General features: G+C 42.9%; 1 protein-coding gene across 2 annotated transcripts in view; it reads right to left on the bottom strand.

The window, feature by feature from the left end:
* Positions 1-380: 380 nt before the first annotated feature.
* The window catches only part of FER1L6 (fer-1 like family member 6), a 126651-nt gene continuing 105319 nt past the window's right edge, over positions 381-21712 (bottom strand). For both annotated transcript variants that reach the window (XM_070748264.1, XM_070748263.1), the window contains exons 38-41: positions 17806-18047; positions 15348-15502; positions 5446-5546; positions 381-2073 (exon numbers count right to left, since the gene is read on the bottom strand). In XM_070748264.1, coding sequence (XP_070604365.1) covers positions 1890-2073; positions 5446-5546; positions 15348-15502; positions 17806-18047 — 682 coding nt within the window. In that variant the 3' untranslated portion in view covers positions 381-1889. The remainder of the gene's footprint in view (positions 2074-5445; positions 5547-15347; positions 15503-17805; positions 18048-21712) is intronic.

Raw genomic sequence — 21712 nt, 5'->3', positions numbered from 1 at the left:
TTTTCCTCGCTTTGAAACTAACCCAGAGCAAAGTGTGTGTCACTTTGTGAAAGAAGAAGGACTGTGAATTGCCTCACAGCTGCAAGCTAAGTATCACAGAACTGATAAGGGATTTGTACAAATTACCAGTTTGTTTGGAGACGAGTGCTCTTGGCTATACCCAAAGAGGGCTTGGTTTAAGTGAATTTTCATTATAAAGAACATTGTTTTGAATTTTCAAACGTGTGTGTGTCTGAAATTTGTACCTGTGAATTTTTGGGAGGATTCTACCAGAGAGCCCGACAGAACACTGAACAGATATTATTTTGTTAGTTAAAAAGGGTGCCGATATCCCTCCATCTTTTCCAAGCTCCAAATCCACACACAAAACCCACATGTACTTATATTCATATAAATCTGTATTAATTTTACAATGGAGACATTCATATTTTTGAAAATCCATACATAACAAAAATGGCATGAAGGAAATTTGCATTAAAAATGTACGTTAACACCTAGTTGTGAGAGAGTCATTGTATATAAAAGCTTTATAAGTTAGGGAAATTTTTGAAGAAAAACGATTGCACAATTCAAATTGATTTTTTTTAACAAAAAATAGAAACCCACCGATCGAAAGAATTATAATATTTACTACCCTGCTTCCCAAAATATCTTGATAGAAAAGATTAGCGCACAGCAAGGGTGAAATGCTCTTGGTTTGTTCTCAATGCTCTTGTGCCTGTCAGTTGTCAGAGATCCGGTCGTAAAGGGAGCATGAGACTCTGGCCACCCACCCGGATGCTGTCATTTGGATTTTTTTACCCTCTGCACATGCACAGAATGTTTTGTGCATGCACAGAGGATAAAAGAACCCAAATGGTGGCATCCGGTAGGCGGAGCCTCATCTTCCTTTCTTTGTAATAATGCACTTGGGGAAAAGGAATCCTCAATCTGAGTATTGTATTGGCAGTTCTGTGTTAGCAAAAACTTCAGAAGAGAAGGATTTAGGGGTAGTGATTTCTGACAGTCTCGAAATGGGTGGACAGTGCAGTCAGGCGGTAGGGAAAGCAAGTAGGATGCTTGGCTACATAGCTAGAGGTATAACAAGCAGGAAGAGGGAGATTGTGATCCCACTGTATAGAGTGCTGGTTAGACCCCATGTGGAATACTGTGTCCAGTTCTGGAGACCTCACCTACAAAAAGATATTGACAAAATTGAACGGGTCCAAAGACGGGCTGCAAGAATGCTGGAAGGTCTTAAGCATAAAACGTATCAGGAAAGACTTAATGAACTCAATCTGTATAGTCTGGAGGACAGAAGGAAAAGGGGGGACATGATTGAAACATTTAAATAGGTTAAAGGGTTAAATAAGGTCCAGGAGGGAAGTGTTTTTAATAGGAAAGTGAAGACAAGAACAAGGGGACACAATCTGAAGTTAGTTGGGGGAAAGATCAAAAGCAACATGAGAAAATATTATTTTACTGAAAGAGTAGTAGATCCTTGGAACAAACGTCCATCAGACGTGGTTGGTAAATCCACAGTAACTGAATTTAAACATGCTTGGGATAAACATATATCCATCGTAAGATAGAATATAGGAAAAAATTGTGTAAGGGCAGACTAGATGGATCACGAGGTCTTTTTCTGCCGTCAGTCTTCTATGTTTCTATGTTTCTATGTTTCCTTTTGCGACTGGCTCCCTGATGATTGACAGGCATGAGCAAACAGGAGCATTTTGCCCCTGGATCACAGGTGTCCAATCTTGCTGCCTGGGGAATTCTGGGAGTCGATGTCCACTTAAAGTTGCTAAGGTTGGACCCCTCTGAGTTAGGGGGTGCTCTCAGCATGAATAAAAGCCAAGTTTTTATTTATTTCGATTTTAATAAATTGCATGGATGAGGGATTCTTCCTAACTTCCTACAACAATCCTACGACTGATGGCTCCAGGCAGTGTGTAGATGAAGAGTACTAAGAAGATAACTAAAATAATTAGGATCAAGCCAATAATGATGTATTTCTTGTAATTTCTCCAGATCAGATAATACAAACACTTGAAAGGATTCACAAACCAGGAGAAGGATGTGTCGGGCCGGCTAGAAAGGGAAAGAAGAAAGGAAAAGAAAACTTAGTAATATTGCCAGACACGTGAATATGTATAAAAATGAGTCATCATCTCATTCTTTGGCTGAAAGTTGTTTGCTTGTGTGTGTAATAAACACCCATACACACAGGGTATGCCAAAAGCCAGGTGCCATAGACAATATATTCAGGGTTGGGCAGCAAATGGAACGGCATGGAGCGCCATTCCACCGGAAGAAACGAAGCGTGCACATGAGATTTGGCTTCTGCGCATGTGCAGCAGCCGAATCTCACCGCCCCACCCAGGAAGGAGAGCACGACGTCTCTCCCGCTTCGGGGAGACGACGTCGCTCCCGCTTCGGGGAGATGACGTCGCTCCTGCTTCTCCCGCTTGCCAGAGTCTCCTCGATGAGCTGCTCTCCCTCCTGGAGGATTTCTTCCCGTTGGTGGCTCCCGGGCAGGATGGATCGGGGTGCCTTTGTCGCTGCTACTGCAGCAGCAGTGGCAGAGGAACCTGGTCAGTCCTACCCGAGAGCCACCAGCGGGACGAAATCCTCCTGGAAGGAGAGAAGCTTGTCGGGGAGACGACGTCGCTCCCTCTTCTCCCACTTGTCAGGAAGGAGAGCAGCTCGGCGGGTGTTGGTTTTTGGGGGAGGAACCAGTGGTTCTCTTTGTTTCCTCCCCTCAGGGAGGTTGAGGTTCTGACCCAGTACCAACCCATACTGGGTCTCGAGGCAGTTGGGATTCGGGATTCCCCTGCAGAGTGCGGGGAACTCCGCGTGCCGTGGCATTGGCCATGCCCTCCCTATATCACTTTAGGTCTCCTTTTGCATGTGATTCGCAACTGGATAAATTCCATCTGACAATACAGATCCTTTCCAGGAAACTCGTTCCCAGACACACCTGATACATTTCTCCTGGCTTAGCTTATTTTTAGAATACTATGGCCAGGCTGGGAAGAAAGAGCTTCGGAATATTTGAGCAGAGGTATTTATATTGGAAATTAATAATTGTGGGTAATCTCTGGCTTTGCTGCTTGCCCACCCTTGTCAAGATTCCAGGTAGCATCCAAACTAAATCAAAGTCCAATTCAAAGTACTGTACTCCTCATTTATTGCCAGAGCCATCCTGGCACCTATACCGAGAAACCTGAATCTGAGTTTTCCACCCAGTTGAAAGTTCACATCCCTTGTTCCCCCACCTGCAAACTTGTCACATTGCTCACTTAGATCATGCCAGCATGGCAAGTCCTCCTTCCACTTCCACCCAGGTGGGTGGGCATAGGATGGCCTTGAACCCCTCGAAAGAATGCTTTGTGGCTGCATCTGTTCCCTCATGAAAATCACCCCTCCCAAGTTCCCCTAAACATCAAGGCCTTCTATAGATAGTGTGGCAAGCTGTTAATTGATCACCAACTTCTGCACTGACTTGACACACTATTCCCCCAAATCTGCCCACTTCCTAGGGTCTTTCCAAGCCATAGTTACACAACTGAATCTAAATGTAAGGCAGATGGTCAGCATTCTTGGAAAATAGCCATCTTTCGAATGTCTTGACGAGGAGATTAAATAATAAATCATAGTAATGGCTTTGTTTCTCGTTTATGCTGATTTAGCATTTTGTGTCCGATAAACAAAAGGTGGCACCCGGTCAAGGAGAATCCTGGAGAATGGGAGGCTTCAGGATGGACTTAAAGTTCATCACTTCATCACCTGTCCAGGTATAATAAACCTGGGATAAATTCAGGGATGAAGTGCAGTATTGGGTTATTTATTTACTTACTTACTTACTTACTTACTTACTTACTTACTTACTTACTTACTTACTTACTTACTTACTTACTTACTTACTTACTTACTTACTTACTTATTTACTTATTAGATTTGTATGCCGCCCCTCTCCATAGACTCAGGGCGGCTCACAAAAATAATAAAACAGCATATCATAAACAAATCTAATATTTAAAAAGTACAGTATCTAAAAACCCATTAATTTAAAACTATTCAACGCAAGCATACCATACATAAAACTATATAAGCCAGGGGGGGAGATGTCTCAATTCCCCCATGCCTGGTGGCAGAGGTGAGTTTTAAGAAGTTTGCGAAAGGCAAGGAGGGTGGGGGCAATCCTAATCTCCGGGGGGAGCTGGTTCCAGAGGGTTGGGGCCGCCACAGAGAAGGCTCCCGCCAAACAACATTGTTTAGTCGATGGGACCCGGAGAAGGCCAACTCTGTGGGACCTAACCGGTCGCTGGGATTCGTGCAGCAGAAGGCAGTCTCACAGATATTCTGGTCCATGGACGGTCCATAACACCATCCCAGTATGAAAAATGGAGATGCGCATGCGTTTCTATGTCCCCAATGTGTGCCCATGCATGCCGCGCGAGATTCAGCTTCTCCACATGCACAGAAGCTGAATCTTGTGCAAGGACATTCACACGCATGAGATTTGGCATACATGGCATAGGACCAGACTATTTCCGAGACCGCCTTCTGCGGCACGAATCCCAGCGACTGGTGAGGTCCCACAGAGTTGGTCTCCTTAGGGTCCCGTCGACCAAACAACGTCGGCTGGCGGGACCTAGGGGAAGAGCCTTCTCTGTGGGGGGGCCGGCCCTCTGGAATCAGCTCCCCCCGGATATTCGCACTGCCCCCACCCTCCTCGACTTTCAAAAAAGCCTAAAACCCCATCTTTGTTGCTAGGCTGGGTACTAATAGATCTTCCCCCTGACCAACGAATGTTTTTTAGCATGATTGCTGAGAGAATGTGTTTTAAAACCAGAATTTTATGGATTGCTTTTTATGTATATTAATTGGATTGCTTTATTATTGTTCTTGTATATGTTGTGAGCCGCCCCGAGTCCTCGGAGAGGGGCGGCATACAAATCCAATTAAACCTTAAATCATTTTGCCAACTTTTGGTAAGGTTTTTTTGCTTCTGCACATGCACGGAAGCAAAAAAAAAAACCCGCATCGAAAATCGGTACGTGAGATTTCATTTTGGACGCATGAGCAGAAGCTGAATCTCATGTGGGCAGGTGTGCACACCGGACGTGCACGCGCCCGAGCTAGTCACTAGGAGTGTACTGGTAGCGCCAGCAACAGGGAACCCTTCACTGGTGAAGTGCTACCGGTTTGGCCCAGTTCGGACTTACCGGTAGCAGTGACCACTGGTTGTTTAGAGAACTGGTAATGACAGCAGTGTGAGGCTCAACCTATCTGCCTGGACGTCGCCATGTTCTTGTTTTTAACCCTTTATGCATGCGCAAAGCCTTCTGCGCATGCATAGAGGGTGAAAAAGCGTGTGTGATGGTGGCACTCACTTGTGCATCCGAACCGGTAAGGAAGGTAAATAGATTTCACCCCTGGATAAATTGGGCCACTTACTTGGGTTTTTCCAAAGGTTCTGGTTCCTTCCGGGCTTTGCCAACAGGATTTTTTTCAGCCTCTTCGGCCGTCACGAGATGAAATTCAGCTTCCACTTTGCCCTGCATTGAAAAGCAGATGGAACTTTGGTTCAAAATATTTAAAGATCTAGTAATGAACGCTTGGGTCATCTTCAGGCTGGTGTTTCTGTCCTTGTTCTAGGGCGAACACAGCGAGACCTGAGCTGCCTTCCTTCTATAAATACTGGTGGCTGGGTGTGGTTCGATGGCTCAGCAATTGCCTGCTGTGTAGAAACTTCCTGGTGAGTCACTGGGGTCATTGATGTAGCTGAGGTATGCTGATTAGTTAATTGTTGTAGATTAGGCGTGATATCCTAAGTAGTTCTATAATATAACTATATTTACAGCAGCACGCATGAAGCTTACAACTTCAGCCTGATGATGGTGAATGTGATTTCACCGAAACGTTGCATAGACATGCAAAATATTACACGGGGCAAAACCCGAACTCAGAACAATCTACATACATATACCCGTGAAAATCTACAAAAACACATATATATATAAGAATACAAAATGAATTTGCTTAATACTTCATACTTTACAATTCTGTTTCTATTAATTCATTTCCCAAAACAAAAAACAACCCCGCCCCCCAATTTCTTTAGTGACCAAAGTTCAAATAAAAGTTCAAATAAAAATGATGACCATTTTCACTGCAGCATTCTCAGGATCACATGATGAAAACCTGGACCCTTGGCAATACCAGGAGGGGGGTCCTACTTATTGCTGCTACCGGAACGCTCCGCGCGCAGCTCCATGTGTTTGGTGTGTACGCATGCATGTCCAAGCGAGATTTTGCTTCTGTGCATGCGCAGGAAGCAAAATCTCATGAGGGGATGCATGGAAGAGATTTTGGCAATTTTTTTGCTTCTGCGCATGCGCAGAAGCAAAATCTTACTTGAACTCACACATGTGCCCACCGGTCAGCCAGAGCTGAACTCGCAGCTCCATTTTTGCTACCAGAGCTATGGCGTGGCCCATACCAGTAGCAACCTACTACTGATTGGCATGTATTTATGATGGCTGAGGTCCCAGGGTCACATTTTGTGACTCACAATTGCAATTGAGCCCCAAAATCCTGTTGTTAATGATTATCTTGTACTCATTTTGACAAACAAACAAACAAACAAATCTCTGTTATTCTTTCTGTTCTGATTTAGTGCATATGTGAAGGTTCTAAGCTTTCCTAGTTCTTATCCAGGTAGTCCTCAACCTATGACAACAATTGAGACGAACTTTTGTCTTGCTAAGTGAGACTTTGTGACTTGAGGTTTGCTCCATTTTATCACCTTTCTTGACTTGGTTGCCAAGTGAATCACTGCAGTTGTTAAGCTAGTGTTTGTTTGTTTTACTTGCATACCGCCTCCTGCCGCACAAATCCCAGCGACCGGTTAGGTCTCACAGAGTCGGCCTTCTTCGGGTCCCGTCGACTAAACAATGTCGTCTGGCGGGACCCAGGGGAAGAGCCTTCTCTGTGGGAGCCCCGACCCTCTGGAACCAGCTCCCCCCTGAGATTAGGATTGCCCCCATCCTCCCTGCCTTTCGTAAACTCCTTAAGACCCACCTCTGCCAACAGGCATGGGGGAACTAAAACACCTCCCCCTTGCCCATGTTGTTTTGTTGATTGATTGACTGTGTGCCTGTTTTTTTATATATATTGGGATTGTTTTATGAAATTACTAATTTTAAATTGTAATTAGATTAGTGGGCATTGGATTTTTATTATGTACTGTTTTTTATTATTGTTGTGAGCCGCCCCGAGTTTGCGGAGAGGGGCGGCATATAAATCCAATAAATCTAATCTAATCTAATCTAATCTATACTACTCCTCTCTGAGGACTAGTAGCATGGTTGTTAAGTAAATCTGGCTTCCCCGTCGATTTTATTGGTTAGAAGGTTGCAAAAGGGGATCCCATGATCCTGGGATATTGCAACCATCATAAATTCATGCCAGTTACCAAGGGTCTAAATTTTGATCACATGACCATGGAGATATTGCAAGGATCGTAAGTGCGAAAAATGGTCCTGAGTCACTTTTTTCCAGTGCCATTGTAACTTCAAGCGATCGCTAAATGAACTGTTGAAGGTTGAGGATTCCCTGTATTTGTTTCACTGTCCATGCAAATTTCAAATGGATCTTCTCTGCGCGCTCCAAACGCCTCGAAATGCATTATCTGCTTACTGTGGTCTAAAAAGGATGTGATTAACAGCTTATCCGATTTCAGTGGTATTAAAAGGATGTGGTTATGGCTTTAGGGTTACGTCTCCCATGATAAGATTTCAGAAACTAAAAGGGAGATTAAATAGAATTATCGATTTTTGGAAAGTGCTGTTGCTCTACTATCTGGAATTTTATCTCTTTAGGCAAAATACTGGAATTTCCACTTTCCAGCAGCCTGGGGATTCGTCATCTGACTAATTCCTGGTTTCTTCTGATATTTCTACTATCTTTGGATATTTCATCTTCAGATATTTCATCAGAATTTCTCTAATTTAGCAACTTTAAGAGATGTGGTCTTCAAATCACAGAATTCAGGGAACTGAAGTCCACAACTCTTAAAGTTGTCAAGTTGAGAAACATGGATATAAAGGGATAGTGGTCTATTTTTTAATATCCAGCAGTTCAAACTCTTTCAGTCTCTCTGAAGTAGGGCGGTAGGAAAAGCAAGTAGGATGCTTGGCTGCATAGCTAGAGGCATAACAAGCAGGAAGAGGGAGATTGTGATCCCCTTATATAGAGCGCTGGTGAGACCACATTTGGAATCCTGTGTTCAGTTCTGGAGACCTCACCTACAGAAAGATATTGACAAAACTGAATGGGTCCAAAGACGGGCTACAAGAATGGTGGAAGGTCTTAAGCATAAAACCTATCAGGAAAGACTTAATGGACTCAATCTGTACAGTCTAGAGGACAGAAGGAAAAGGGGGGACATGATTGAAACATTTAAATATGTTAAAGGATTAACTAAGGTTCAGGAGGGAAGTGTTTTTAATAGGAAAGTGAACACAAGAACAAGGGGACACAATCTGAAGTTAGTTGGGGGAAAGAGTAGAAGTAACATGAGAAAATATTATTTTACTGAAAGAGTAGTAGATCCTTGGAACAAACTTCCAGCAGACATGGTTGGTAAATCCACAGTAACTGAATTTAAACATGCCTGGGATAAACATATATCCATCCTAAGATAAAATACAGAAAATAGTATAAGGGCAGACTAGATGGATCATGAGGTCTTTTTCTGCCGTTAGTCTTCTATGTTTCTATGTTTCTAAGTCTGGCAATGGGCAGAACTACACATTCCGGACCATAACATTGTATAACAACAACAGCAGCAACAACAACAACAGCTTGGAGGTCTTCTAATCCAACCCTCTGCTTGGGCAGGAAAGCCTACACTACTTCAGACAAAAAGTTATCCAATATTTTAAAAACTTCCAGTGTTGGAGCATTCACAACTTCTGGAAGCAAGCTGTTCCACGGGTTAATTGTTCTAACCGTCAGGAAATGTCTCCTTAGTTCTAAGTTACTTCACTCCTTGTTTAGTTTCCACCCATTGCTTCTTGTTCTACCCATTGCTTCTTGTTCTACCCTCAATAGATTGAACTCTGTCTTCTTTGTGGCAACCCCTGAGATATCGGAAGACTGCTATCCTGTCTCCCCTAGTCCTTCTTTTCATTAAACTTAATTATATATCTGAATGTTTATGCAGATTCATTCATACTTTGCAAGAATATTTCAAAAGCTCAGGAAGATTTTCAACCAACATGATATACACACACACTTTAAACCCCAAAATACACTAAGGCAGAAGCTTGACCCACCCCACGACCACAGGTAAAATACCCAGATGCAAACGGAGTACAGTGAAACCTCGCCTTACAAACGCCTCATCATACAAACATTTCGAGATACAAACCCGGGGTTTAAGATTTTTTTGCCTCTTCTTACAAACTATTTTCACCTTACAAACCCACCGCTGCTGCTGGGATGCCCCACCTCCGGACTTCCGTTGCCAGCTAAGCACCCGTTTTTGCACTGCTGGGGATCCCTTCCATGGGAAACCCCACCTCCGGAGTTCTGTGTTTTTGTGATGCTTCAGGGGAATCCCAGCAGGGGAATCCCAGTATTGCAAAAACAGGCGCTTTGCTGGGAACGGAAGTCCGGAGGTGGGGTTTCCCAGCGAGGGGAGCCTCAGTGAAATTGCAGCATCGCAGAAACACAGAGGTCCGGAGGTGGGGTTTCGAGGACTTCCATGTTTTTGCGATGCTGCAATTTCGCTGAAGCTCCCCTCGCTGGGAAACCCCACTTCTGGACTTCTGTTCCCAGCAAAGCGCTCATTTTTGCGATGCTGGGATTCCCCTGCAGTATCGCAAAAACACAGAAGTCCGGAGGTGGGTTTTCCTATGGAGGGGAACCTCAGGAGAATCCTAGCAGGGCAAAAACGGGCGCTTCGGCTGGCAAAAGGGATGAATTTTGGGCTTGCACGCATTAATCGCTTTTCCATTGATTCCTATGGGAAACATTGTTTCGTCTTACAAACTTTTCACCTTAAGAACCTCATCCCGGAACCAATTAAGTTTGTGAGACAAGGTATCACTGTAATGTGATTGATTGATTGATTGATTGATTGATGCATGCATGCATGCATGCATGCATGCATGCAGAACAATGCAGTGAGACATGTATAGAGCTGTACATGGGAAAAACAAAACAACCACTTCACAAATGTGTGGCCTAACATAGGAAAACAAACCCATCAGGACAAGATTCAGAAGTTCATCTGCCCTTGAAAGATAAAGGTCACTCTTTTGAAGACAATGAAATCCCCATTCTGGACAGAGAGGACCACTGGTTTGAAAGAAGGATCCAAGGGGCCATCTACATTAAGATTGAGCAGCCCTTTCCAAACAGGGGCAGTTGGATACAACAACACCTATCTGCTGTTTGTAACACAGTCAGCAATTCCAAGAAGGTTCCACACCCATTTGCATTATTCAGGTGACCTTGAGGACACCATTAAACTTCCAGGTGGCCTCAGGGACTCTCAGAGGGAGTGCTAACAACTAGAAGACTGCAAGGAATATAAATCCTTCCATTCACTACCATTCTGTCCAAGGAGCTGCTGATACAGAAGAATCACTGAGTCTGTCATCTGCACCTCTATAATTGTCTGGTTTGGTTCTGCAACCCAACAAAAGACTGACACAGACTTCAGAGGATAATTAGAACTGCAGAAAAAACAGTTGCTGTCAATCTGCCTTCTGTTGAGGACCTGTATACTGCATGAATCAAACCACTTACTAAGTCTGCACTACTATTACTACTAGTTTTTTTAATCATCATTCCTATCACCCATTTCCTCCCACTTATGACCGTATGACTGTAACTTGTTGCTTGTATCCTTAAGATTTTCATTAATATTGATTGTTTCCTCACTGCTTATTTGACCCCTATAATCATTAAGTGTTGTACCTCATGATTCTTGACAAATGTATATTTTTCTTTTTTGTACACTGAGAGCATATGCACTAAAGACAAATTCCTTGTGTGTCCAATCACAATTTGCCAATAAATAATTCTATTCCGTCAGAACTGAAGAAGCTTCTTGGTTGAGAAGTGAAACGTCTTCAAGGAAAAACAAAAGCCGGTTGCCTTTTGAAAAAGCATCTATGGGACTTGTTATATCTGCTTGCACTGAGTTGGGTAGGAAATCACAGTATACTCAGGTAGGAAAGATGTCCTGGAGGCGTCTGTAATATGGTAAATGGTTTAGCTTTACTAGATAAATGGTCAAAGCAATGGAAACTGCAGTTTAATGTTTCCAAATGTAAAATAATGCACTTGGGGAAAAGGAATCCTCAATCTGAGTATTGTATTGGCAGTTCTGTGTTGGCAAATACTTCAAAGGAAAAGGATTTAGGGGTAGTGATTTCTGACAGTCTCAAAATGGGTGAACAGTGCAGTCAGGCGGTAGGGAAAGCAAGTAGGATGCTTGGCTGCATAGCTAGAGGTATAACAAGCAGGAAGAGGGAGATTATGATCCCGCTATATAGAGCGCTGGTGAGCGCAGTATTTGGAATACTGTGTTCAGTTCTGGAGACCTCACCTACAAAAAGATATTGACAAAATTGAACGGGTCCAAAGACGGGCTACAAGAATGGTGGAAGGTCTTAAGCATAAAACGTATCAGGAAAGACTTAATGAACTCAATCTGTATAGTCTGGAGGACAGAAGGAAAAGGGGGGACATGATCGAAACATTTAAATATATTAAAGGGTTAAATAAGGTCCAGGAGGGAAGTGTTTTTAATAGGAAAGTGAACACAAGAACAAGGGGACACAATCTGAAGTTAGTTGGGGGAAAGATCAAAAGCAACATGAGAAAATATTATTTTACTGAAAGAGTAGTAGATCCTTGGAACAAACTTCCAGCAGATGTGGTAGATAACTCCACAGTAACTGAATTTAAACATGCCTGGGATAAACATATATCCATCCTAAGATAAAATACAGAAAATAGTATAAGGGCAGACTAGATGGACCATGAGGTCTTTTTCTGCCGTCAGACTTCTATGTTTCTATGTCTTAGAAAGTGACATTTCCTTTCAGGCTCTCACCGTGCCTCAGAGGCACAATGTGCCTGGATTAATTGCAGCTGTGTCTTCTGCCATAAATCTTTTCTTCTAATTGAAATTTAGTCAGTGCTGAGTAGAGGAGGAACAATCATCAAAACACTGAAACCAACGTTACATAAAATGTCAGTGGCTGATAATACAGGTTAACCCCATTAACCTCTTTTCTGAATTAACTCTTTTTTTCCTAAAGGTTGCACAAGACAAATGAATTGTTACCCAATAAGTTGGCTTCACCACAAAAGAACTCAAAACTGTGCCAGTTTAGGATGGTGTGAGAATATAGTCAGTGAGTTTTTAAAGCAGAGTGAATTGCAATCTAAATCCAACCTTTGGGATTGATTTATTGATTTATTGATTTATTGGATTTGTATGCCGCCCCTCTCCGTGGACTCGGGGCGGCTAACACCAGTAATAAAAACAGCATGTAACAATCCAATACTAAAACAACTAAACAACCCTTATTTATAAAACCAAACATACATACAAACATACCATGCATAAATTGTAGAGACCTAGGGGGAAAGAATATCTCAGTTCCCCCATGCCTGATGGCAGAGGTGGGTTTTAAGGAGCTTACGAAAGATGAGGTGGGTGGGGGCAATTCTAATCTCTGGGGGGAGTTGGTTCCAGAGGGCCGGGGCCGCCACAGAGAAGGCTCTTCCCCTGGGCCCCGCCAAACGACATTGTTTAGTTGACGGGACTCAGAGAAGGCCCACTCTGTGGGACCTAACTGGTCGCTGGGATTCGTGCGGCAGAAGGCGGTCCCGGAGATAATCTGGTCCGGTGCCATGAAAGGCTTTATAGGTCATAACCAACACTTTGAATTGTGACCGGAAACTGATCAGCAACCAATGCAGACTGCGGAGTGATGGTGTGACATGGGCATATTTGGGGAAGCCCATGATTGCTCTTGCAGCTGCATTCTGCATGATCTGAAGTTTCCGAACACTTTTCAAAGGTAGCCCCATGTAGAGAGATTACAGTAGTTGAGCCTCGAGGTGATGAGGGCATGAGTGATTGTGAGCAGTGACTCCCGGTCCAAATAGGGCTGCAACTGGTGCACCAGGCAAACGCCCCCTCCTTTATACATGCCTCATTTATACATGTCTTATGACACTTTATGCTTTCAGCTAAGACTAATTATTCCATTTCATTTCATTTTTTTTATTTGAGCAATGGTGGCACAGTGGTTAGAGTGCAGTACTGCAGGCTGCTTCTGCTGACTACCGGCTGCCTACAATTTAGCAGTTCAAATCCCACCAGGGTCAACGTTGACTCGGCCTTCTATCCTTCTGAGGTCGATGAAATGAGGGTCCAAATTGTTGGGGGCCATATGCTGACTCTGTGAACCACTTAGAGGGGGCTGTAAACTACATTGTGAAATGGTATTTAAGTCTAAAAGCTATTGCTGCTATTGCTATTTTTATTCTATTTTATTTTTGTTTTGTTTAATTTAACTTTTTATTTTTTATTATTATTTATTATTTCATTTCATTTTGTTATTTAATTTTACACACACACACACACACGTATGTATGTATGTATGTATGTATGTATGTATGTATGTATGTATGTTTATGTATATATGTGTGTGTGTGTGTTTGTGTGATTATTTGTCGAGTCACTCTGGTATATCCAAATATGGAAGGGAACATATTGCTTCCTTTTTGCCTCTCGGCTTCACCAGAGGCCATATTCCAAGGCAGATAAACTTTTATAGCAGACAGCTATAATCTATAATCTCAGTCAAGGACCTCAGAGTACTAATAACTAAAGACTTAAATGCCAAAGCCCATTGCAACAACATCGCCAAGAAGGCTTTAAGAGTTGTTAATCTAATCCTACGTAGCTTCCGCTCTGGCAATCTCACACTACTTACCAGAGCTTATAAAACTTTTGCCAGACCCATCCTGGAATACAGCTCATCTGTTTGGAACCCATACCGCATTTCTGACATTAACACCCTCGAAAATGTCCAGAAATACTTCACCAGAAGAGCCCTTCACTCCTCTACCTGTAACAGAACACCCCACGAACCTAGACTTACACTCCTGGGTCTAGAAAGCTTAGAACTAAGACGCCTCAAACATGATCTAAGTATTGCCCACAAGATCATATGCTGCAACGTCCTGCCTGTCAAAGACTACTTCAGCTTCAACCACAACAACACAAGGGCCCACAACAGATACAAGCTTAATATTAACTGCTCCAAACTTGACTGTAAAAAATACAACTTTAGTAGTTGAGTTGTCGAAGCGTGGAACTCACTACCGGACTCCGTGGTATCATCCCCTAACCCCCAACACTTTACCCTTAGACTATTCACAGTTGACCTCACCAAGTTCCTAAGAGGTCAGTAAGGCGTGTACATAAGTGCACCAGAGTGCCTACCGTCCCCTGTCCTATTGTCTCTCCTATGGGGGACCTGAGACATCTCCCCCGGGCCTATACAGTTTATGCATGGTATGTTTGTGTGTATGTTTTCTTTTTAATAAGGGGTTTTTAGTGATTTTTAATTATTAGATTTGTTATAGATTGTTTTGTTTTTGTTGTGAGCCGCCTCGAGTCTGCAGAGAGGGGCGGCATACAAATCTAATAAATAATAATAATAATAATAATAATAATAATAATAATAATAATAATAATAATATCTCCTATATCTTCTCTTCTATACCTATATCTTTTTCTGCTATTCTCTCATAGTTATATTTCACTCCTTTATTTTCTCCTCTATTCCCCTTTTAATACATTCTACCCGATTATATCCTCTATAACCCTCATTGTGTATTATTGTGTATTGGACAAAACAAACAAATAATAAATAAATAAATAATCTTCATTTTCATTATCAGCAATAAATGTCTTACATACACATCTGAAACTTACACGGGAAGAAACCTGAATATGCCAAGACTTTCATACCAGTACCCGTGAAAATCTACGGAAACAAAAATCTACAAACACACACACACACACACACACACAATCCAAGCCATAACTATAACCAGCCTATGTGAAACTGAATCCACAGCAAGTGAGTGGATTGCAATTTTTGTAATGTTGAACCTGGGATGATAAAGAAAGAAATTCAGGGGAGGAAAAAAAAGACTGAGGCCAAGACCACTTCAATTTACCATGCATGAAATGCTTTCCACCCTTTGAACCTTGATTGTTTTTGTTGTTGTTGTCGGTTTTGCTTACGCACCGTGAGTTCTCCAGCTTTGCTGAAAGGCCACCAGCCTCTGATCCGCTTCTGCTGAAATATGGAAATTTTGTTTTCTTCCTTTTCTGTTATTATGTCACAACGCTTGGCAGATTTGGCTGCTCGAGGAAAGCCGTTCAAGTTCATTTCAAGAGAGCCTGTGGACCACAGAAGAAAATTCTACATTAATCAAACACTTAATGGGCCATATTAACTTTCCAAGATCAACTCTCGGCTCTTGACTAAGCTCTAAGTATTTCAGATGAATATGACCAGTGAACATAATTTGGACCTAGAATATCACTCTCCAGTAATATTTTATTTCCTAATTCCAGTGCTTATAAACCTATGATTACAACAGTGAATGGCTGCAAATTTTTTTACCATCACACTGTGGGTGTGGCTTATTGTGTGGGTGTGGCTTGATGGTCATGTGACCGGGTGGGAGTGGCTTCCTAGCCATGTGACCAGGTGGGAGTGGCTTGACAATCATGTGACTGGGGATGGCTTAAAGGTCATGTGACTGGGTGGGAATGGCTTACCGACCAAGATAAGTTCTCAAATAGGTGCTTGGACTCTTTTTCAGTTGATTAAGTCACATTATTTGAATAGCCACAAAAAGGACAAATGATAGACAGCATTATCCCATATATCTTCTCTTCTATCCCTATATCTTTCTTCTATTCTCTCATTGATTATTTTATCCTATACTCTCTCTTCTATTCTTTCTCTAATTCTGTTTCCTCGAAGGTGTCCTCTATTACCTTCATTGTGTATTATTGTGTATTGGACAAAATAAATAAATAAATAAAATAAGGGGCGGCATACAAATCAAATCAAATCAAATCAAATCAAATCAAATCAATTCAATGAATGAATGAATGAATGAATGAATGAATAAATAAATAATTATTTGTTGAGGAGCACAATAACATTTTAAGGTTTTGCACTGAACCCACAAGGTTCAGTATGATAACAGATTAGGAAAGTAGCTCAATTTTCTTTAATTGCTATAAAAGTTCAGTTCTAGATAATGATTAAAACGATGAAAGCATTTATGGGTAAAAACATACTATTTAATTATTTCCTATTTTAACAGTAATTAAGGATCATCCTAGGGTACGAGAGAAGGAAGGACAATAAAAACTATTAAGTATAAAAAGTGCATAAACTTACTATCCCCACTGCGTCTATCCCCACCCCGCATAGAGGCAGCAGCCCATCACTGGTTGGACTAGAAGACCCCCCAAAGACCCTTCCAACTCTGTTAGTCTGTAAAGAAGTCCAGTTGCCAGAACTCAAAGACCAGGCAACTCTATCTGGATGAAGAGAACTTTCATTGACATATTCACTCAGGAAACTATCTGCTCAGATAAGGAGCTCCTTACGGAGCCCTGGCAGTGCAGTGCTTAGACTGCAGTATTGCAGGCTGACTCTGCCCACTGCCAGGAAGTTCGATCCTGACCGTGTTAAGGTTGACTCAGCCTTCCATCCTTCTGAGGTTGGTAAAATGAGGACCCAGATTGTTAGCTCCTCATTTAGGGAGGGCTGTAAAGCATTGTAAAGTGGTATATAAATGGGTGAACAGTGCAGTCAGGCAGTAGGGAAAGCAAGTAGGATGCTTGGCTGCATAGCTAGAGGTATAACAAGCAGGAAGAGGGAGATTATGATCCCGCTATATAGAGCGCTGGTGAGACCACATTTGGAATACTGTGTTCAGTTCTGGAGACCTCACCTACAAAAAGATATTGACAAAATTGAACGGGTCCAAAGACGGGTTACAAAAATGGTGGAAGGTCTTAAGCATAAAACGTATCAGGAAAGACTTAATGAACTCAATCTGTATAGTCTGGAGGACAGAAGGAAAAGGGGGGACATGATCGAAACATTTAAATATGTTAAAAGGTTAAATAAGGTCCAGGAGGGAAGTGTTTTTAATAGGAAAGTGAACACAAGAACAAGGGGACACGATCTGAAGTTAGTTGGGGGAAAGATCAAAAGCAACATGAGAAAATATTATTTTACTGAAAGAGTAGTAGATCCTTGGAACAAACTTCCAGCAGACGTGGTTGATAAATCCACAGTAACTGAATTTAAACATGCCTGGGAAAAACATATATCCATCCTAAGATAAAATACAGAAAATAGTATAAGGGCAGACTAGATGGACCATGAGGTCTTTTTCTGCCGTCAGTCTTCTATGTTTCTATGTTTCTATATAAGTCTACGTGCTATTACTATAGCTGAGAGACAGGAACATATCCTTCAAGTCAGAAAGGAAGTGAGAGCAATTGTACCTTCCAGTTATTGACCAAAGGAAAAATGGCTGGCAGGTGGAAGGAGTAAGCTTTGAAGACGATATGGGGGTATTTTCATATATCACCTGGACCCTTGTGGAAGCTGGAGAGTAGAAAATGTGTATTTTTTTGTTGTGCCCATTCAGTACCCCAGCCCTTCTTACCCAGAAAGTCATCAGAAGAGAGTCGTTCAAAGTCCCACACCTGGAGGACCAATACTGGAGGCATTTTGCGTTCTGTCTTTTCCAAGGAAAATATGTTCTCCCTCTTGCAAACAACCATCTGTTTCTCAGGCGGGAGGTAGTAGAATGGAAACACAAAGCGCCAGTTGAAATTCCCTTCTCCTGTCAAAGAGTTGTAATGGACATCTGTCTCCTGTTTATCCTCTTCAAGGCCTTTCAACCATCTGTGATGCATGTAGGGAGATTGAAAAAGTGAAATGGAAATTTGCGACCCACAAAGTAGTCAAGCGATTGGCATCAAAACAAAGTATCTTGTTGTGGTTAGTTCTGATCCTGCTCCTGCCCCAAGGACTGTGGATGCAGGGGAGACATCCACATGCTGCAGGCCTGTTTTGCCCCCGGTGGAATCTGCTGATGAAGGCTCCTCTGACCAAGAAGACATGAGTGACAGGGAGGAGAAGAGTGTGGCAGACAGCTCAAAAGGAGATCAATTATCTAGCTCCTCCTTGGATTCAGAACAAGAGTTAATGATACAGCCACGCATGCGGAGAGCGATGCATAGGCAACAACAACTGAGATATTATTATCAAAGAAAATGAGGCCAACTGTGGTTGGGTGGGGCTGTGGTAATTAGTGAGGCTGCTATAAATAGCAGCCTGTGGGTTTGGCCATTGTGGAGGATTATCTGATCGTTGTGTTTCGTGACTGCTTTACTGACTTTGACTTTTTGTGTGCTGATTTTTCCCCGCTTTGAAACTAAACCAGAGCAAAGTGTGTGTCACTTTGTGAAAGAAGAAGGACTGTGAATTACTTCACAGCTGCAAGCTAAGTATCACAGAACTGATAAGGGACTTGTACAAATTACCAGTTTGTTTGGAGACCAGTGCTCTTTGCTATACCAAAAGAGGGCTTGGTTTAAGTGAATTTTCATTATAAAGAACATTGTTTTGAATTTTCAAACGTGTGTGTGTCTGAAATTTGTACCTGTGAATTTTGGGGAGGATTCTACCAGAGAGCCCGACAGAACATATCTTAGGATTCTTGATGGGGTAAGAGCTGTCATGAATACATGAGTTTTCTTTTTCAAGCTCTCTACTGGCTTCCTAGCAGCTTCCAAATGAGCTTACAAAACTTTCGCCAGACCCATCCTCGAATACAGCTCATCTGTTTGGAACCCATATCGCATCTCAGACATTAACATCCTTGAAAATGTCCAAAGATACTTCAACAGAAGAGCCCTTCACTCCTCTACTCGAAACCCTATGAGACTAGACTTTCAATCCTGGGCCTAGAACGCTTAGAACTAAGACACCTAAAACAAGATCTAAGTATTGCCCACAAGATCATATGCTGCAACGTCCTGCCTGTCGGTGACTACTTCAGCTTCAACCACAACAACACAAGAGCAAACAACAGATTTAAACTTAATATTAACCGCTCCAAACTTGACTGTAAAAAATATGACTTCAGTAACCGAGTTGTCGAAGCGTGGAACTCATTACCGGACTCCATAGTGTCATCCCCAAGCCCCCAACACTTTACCCTTAGATTATCTACAGTTGACCTATCCAGATTCCTAAGAGGTCAGTAAGGGGCGAGTACAAGTGCACTAGAGTGCCTTCCGTCCCCTGTCCTATTGCTCTCCTATATCTCCTATTCCTTTCTTCTATTCCTATATCTCTTCTTCTATTCTTTCATTGATAGGTTCTATTACTATATCTTCTTTTCTATTCTTTCTTAGATATATTTTACTATTAGTATATCCTCTATAACCTTCATCGTGTATTTTACTATGTGTATACCCACTAAAACCCTCATTGTGTATTGGACAAAATCAATCAATCAATCAATAAATTCAAAAGGCTGTTTTTGATCCTAAAAGTCCTACTTGGCATCTTCAACAGATTCTGATCAAGTGAGGACTTCTTTGAAGGCCTATATTTGCACCTTTAGGACACTCCTAGCAATCAGTTGATGACTTCTATGTTGCTTTTGACAACTTTAAGATATGTAAACTCCCAGAATTCTCTTCTGGGAATTATTTTATTTTATTATTTTGTCAAGTACATAATGGTGGTGTACAAAGATATAACAATGTTTATATACATGATACTAGTAAAAGAGAAACAACAGGACAGGGAACGGAAGGCATGCTGGTGCCCTTATGCACACCTCTTACTGACCTCTTAGGAATCGGGAGAGGTCAACAGTGGATACTCTAAAGGTAAATTTTGGGGGATTAGGTGATGATACTACAGAGTCAGGTAGTGAGTTCCATGCATCAAGTACTTGGTTACTAAAGTCATATTTCCTACAGTCGAGTTTAGAGCGGTTTACTTTAAGTTTGTACCTGTGTGCTCATGTGTTGTTGTGGTTGAAGTTGAAGTAGTCATTGATAGGAAGGACTTTGTAGCAGATGATTTTATGGGCTATGCTTAGATTGTGTTTAAGGCGACGTAGTTCTAAGTTTTCTAAACCTAGGATTGTAATGTCTAGCCAAAGACGTTCCTATTAGTATTGCACGCAGCAGTCAGAGTTTCAATGTTGACTTAAGAAAGGTCACGGGGGTATCTGAAGGGCCCTAGAGGGAACTGTGCCAAGAAAATCAAGATGGCAGCCCACAACTATTAAATTGCGCCTTTGCGACCTCTCCGTGGCGCTAGACCCCGTAGAGCCCCATGGTTCAACGAGGAGCTCCGGGAGTTGAAACGCCAAAAGAGACGTCTAGAGAAGCGATGGAGGAAGAGTAGGTCTGAATCTGATCGAACACTTGTAAGAGCTTTTATTAAGACTTACAAAGTGGCGCTCAAGGCGGCAAGATGCGCGTACCATGCCGCCTTGATTGCATCAGCGGAATCCCGCCCGGCCGCTCTGTTTAGGGTGACCCGCTCCCTTCTTAACCAGGGGGGAGTTGGGGAGCCCTTGCAGAGTAGTGCCGAGGAGTTTAACACGTTTTTCGCTGATAAAGTCGCTCAGATCCGGGCCGACCTCGACTCCAATTGTAAAACAGAGTCGACTGACAATGAGTCAGTCGAGGTGACTGGGGCACGTACTTGTCCACCTGTCTGGGAAGAGTTTGATCTGGTGACACCTGATGAAGTGGACAAGGCCATTGGAGCTGTGAGTTCCGCCACCTGTTTACTGGATCCGTGTCCCTCCTGGTTGGTCTCGGCCAGCAGGGAGGTGACACGGAGCTGGGCCCAGGAGATTACCAACGCTTCCTTGGGGAGGGGAGTTTTTCCATCACTCTATAAAGAAGCGCTTGTGCGCCCCCTCCTCAAGAAGCCTTCCCTGGACCCAGCAGTACTCAACAACTATCGTCCAGTCTCCAACCTTCCCTTCATGGGGAAGGTTGTCGAGAAGGTGGTGGCACTCCAGCTCCAGCGGTCCTTGGAAGAAGCCGATTATCTAGGTCCCCAGCAGTCGGGCTTTAGGCCCGGTTACAGCACGGAAACCGCTTTGGTCGCGTTGATGGATGATCTCTGGCGGGCCCGGGACAGGGGTTTATCCTCTGTCCTGGTGCTCCTCGATCTCTCAGCGGCTTTCGATACCATCGACCATGGTATCCTTCTGCACCGGTTGGAGGGGTTGGGGGTGGGAGGCACTGTGCTTCAGTGGTTCTCCTCCTACCTCTCTGGCCGGTCGCAGTCGGTGTTAGTGGGGGGTCAGAGGTCGACTCCGAGGTCTCTCCCTTGTGGGGTGCCTCAGGGGTCGGTCCTCTCCCCCTTGCTATTTAACATCTACATGAAACCGCTGGGTGAGATCATCCAAGGACATGGGGTGAGGTATCATCAATATGCCGATGATACCCAGCTTTACATCTCCACCCCATGCCCAGTCAACGAAGCGGTGGAAGTGATGTGCCGGTGCCTGGAGGCTGTTGGGGCCT

Source organism: Erythrolamprus reginae, chromosome 3 (genome assembly GCF_031021105.1).
Source record: "Erythrolamprus reginae isolate rEryReg1 chromosome 3, rEryReg1.hap1, whole genome shotgun sequence".
Taxonomy (NCBI): Eukaryota; Metazoa; Chordata; class Lepidosauria; order Squamata; family Dipsadidae; genus Erythrolamprus; species Erythrolamprus reginae.
The sequence above is the reverse complement of the archived record's forward strand: the minus strand, read 5'-3'. Positions and strand labels throughout refer to the sequence as shown.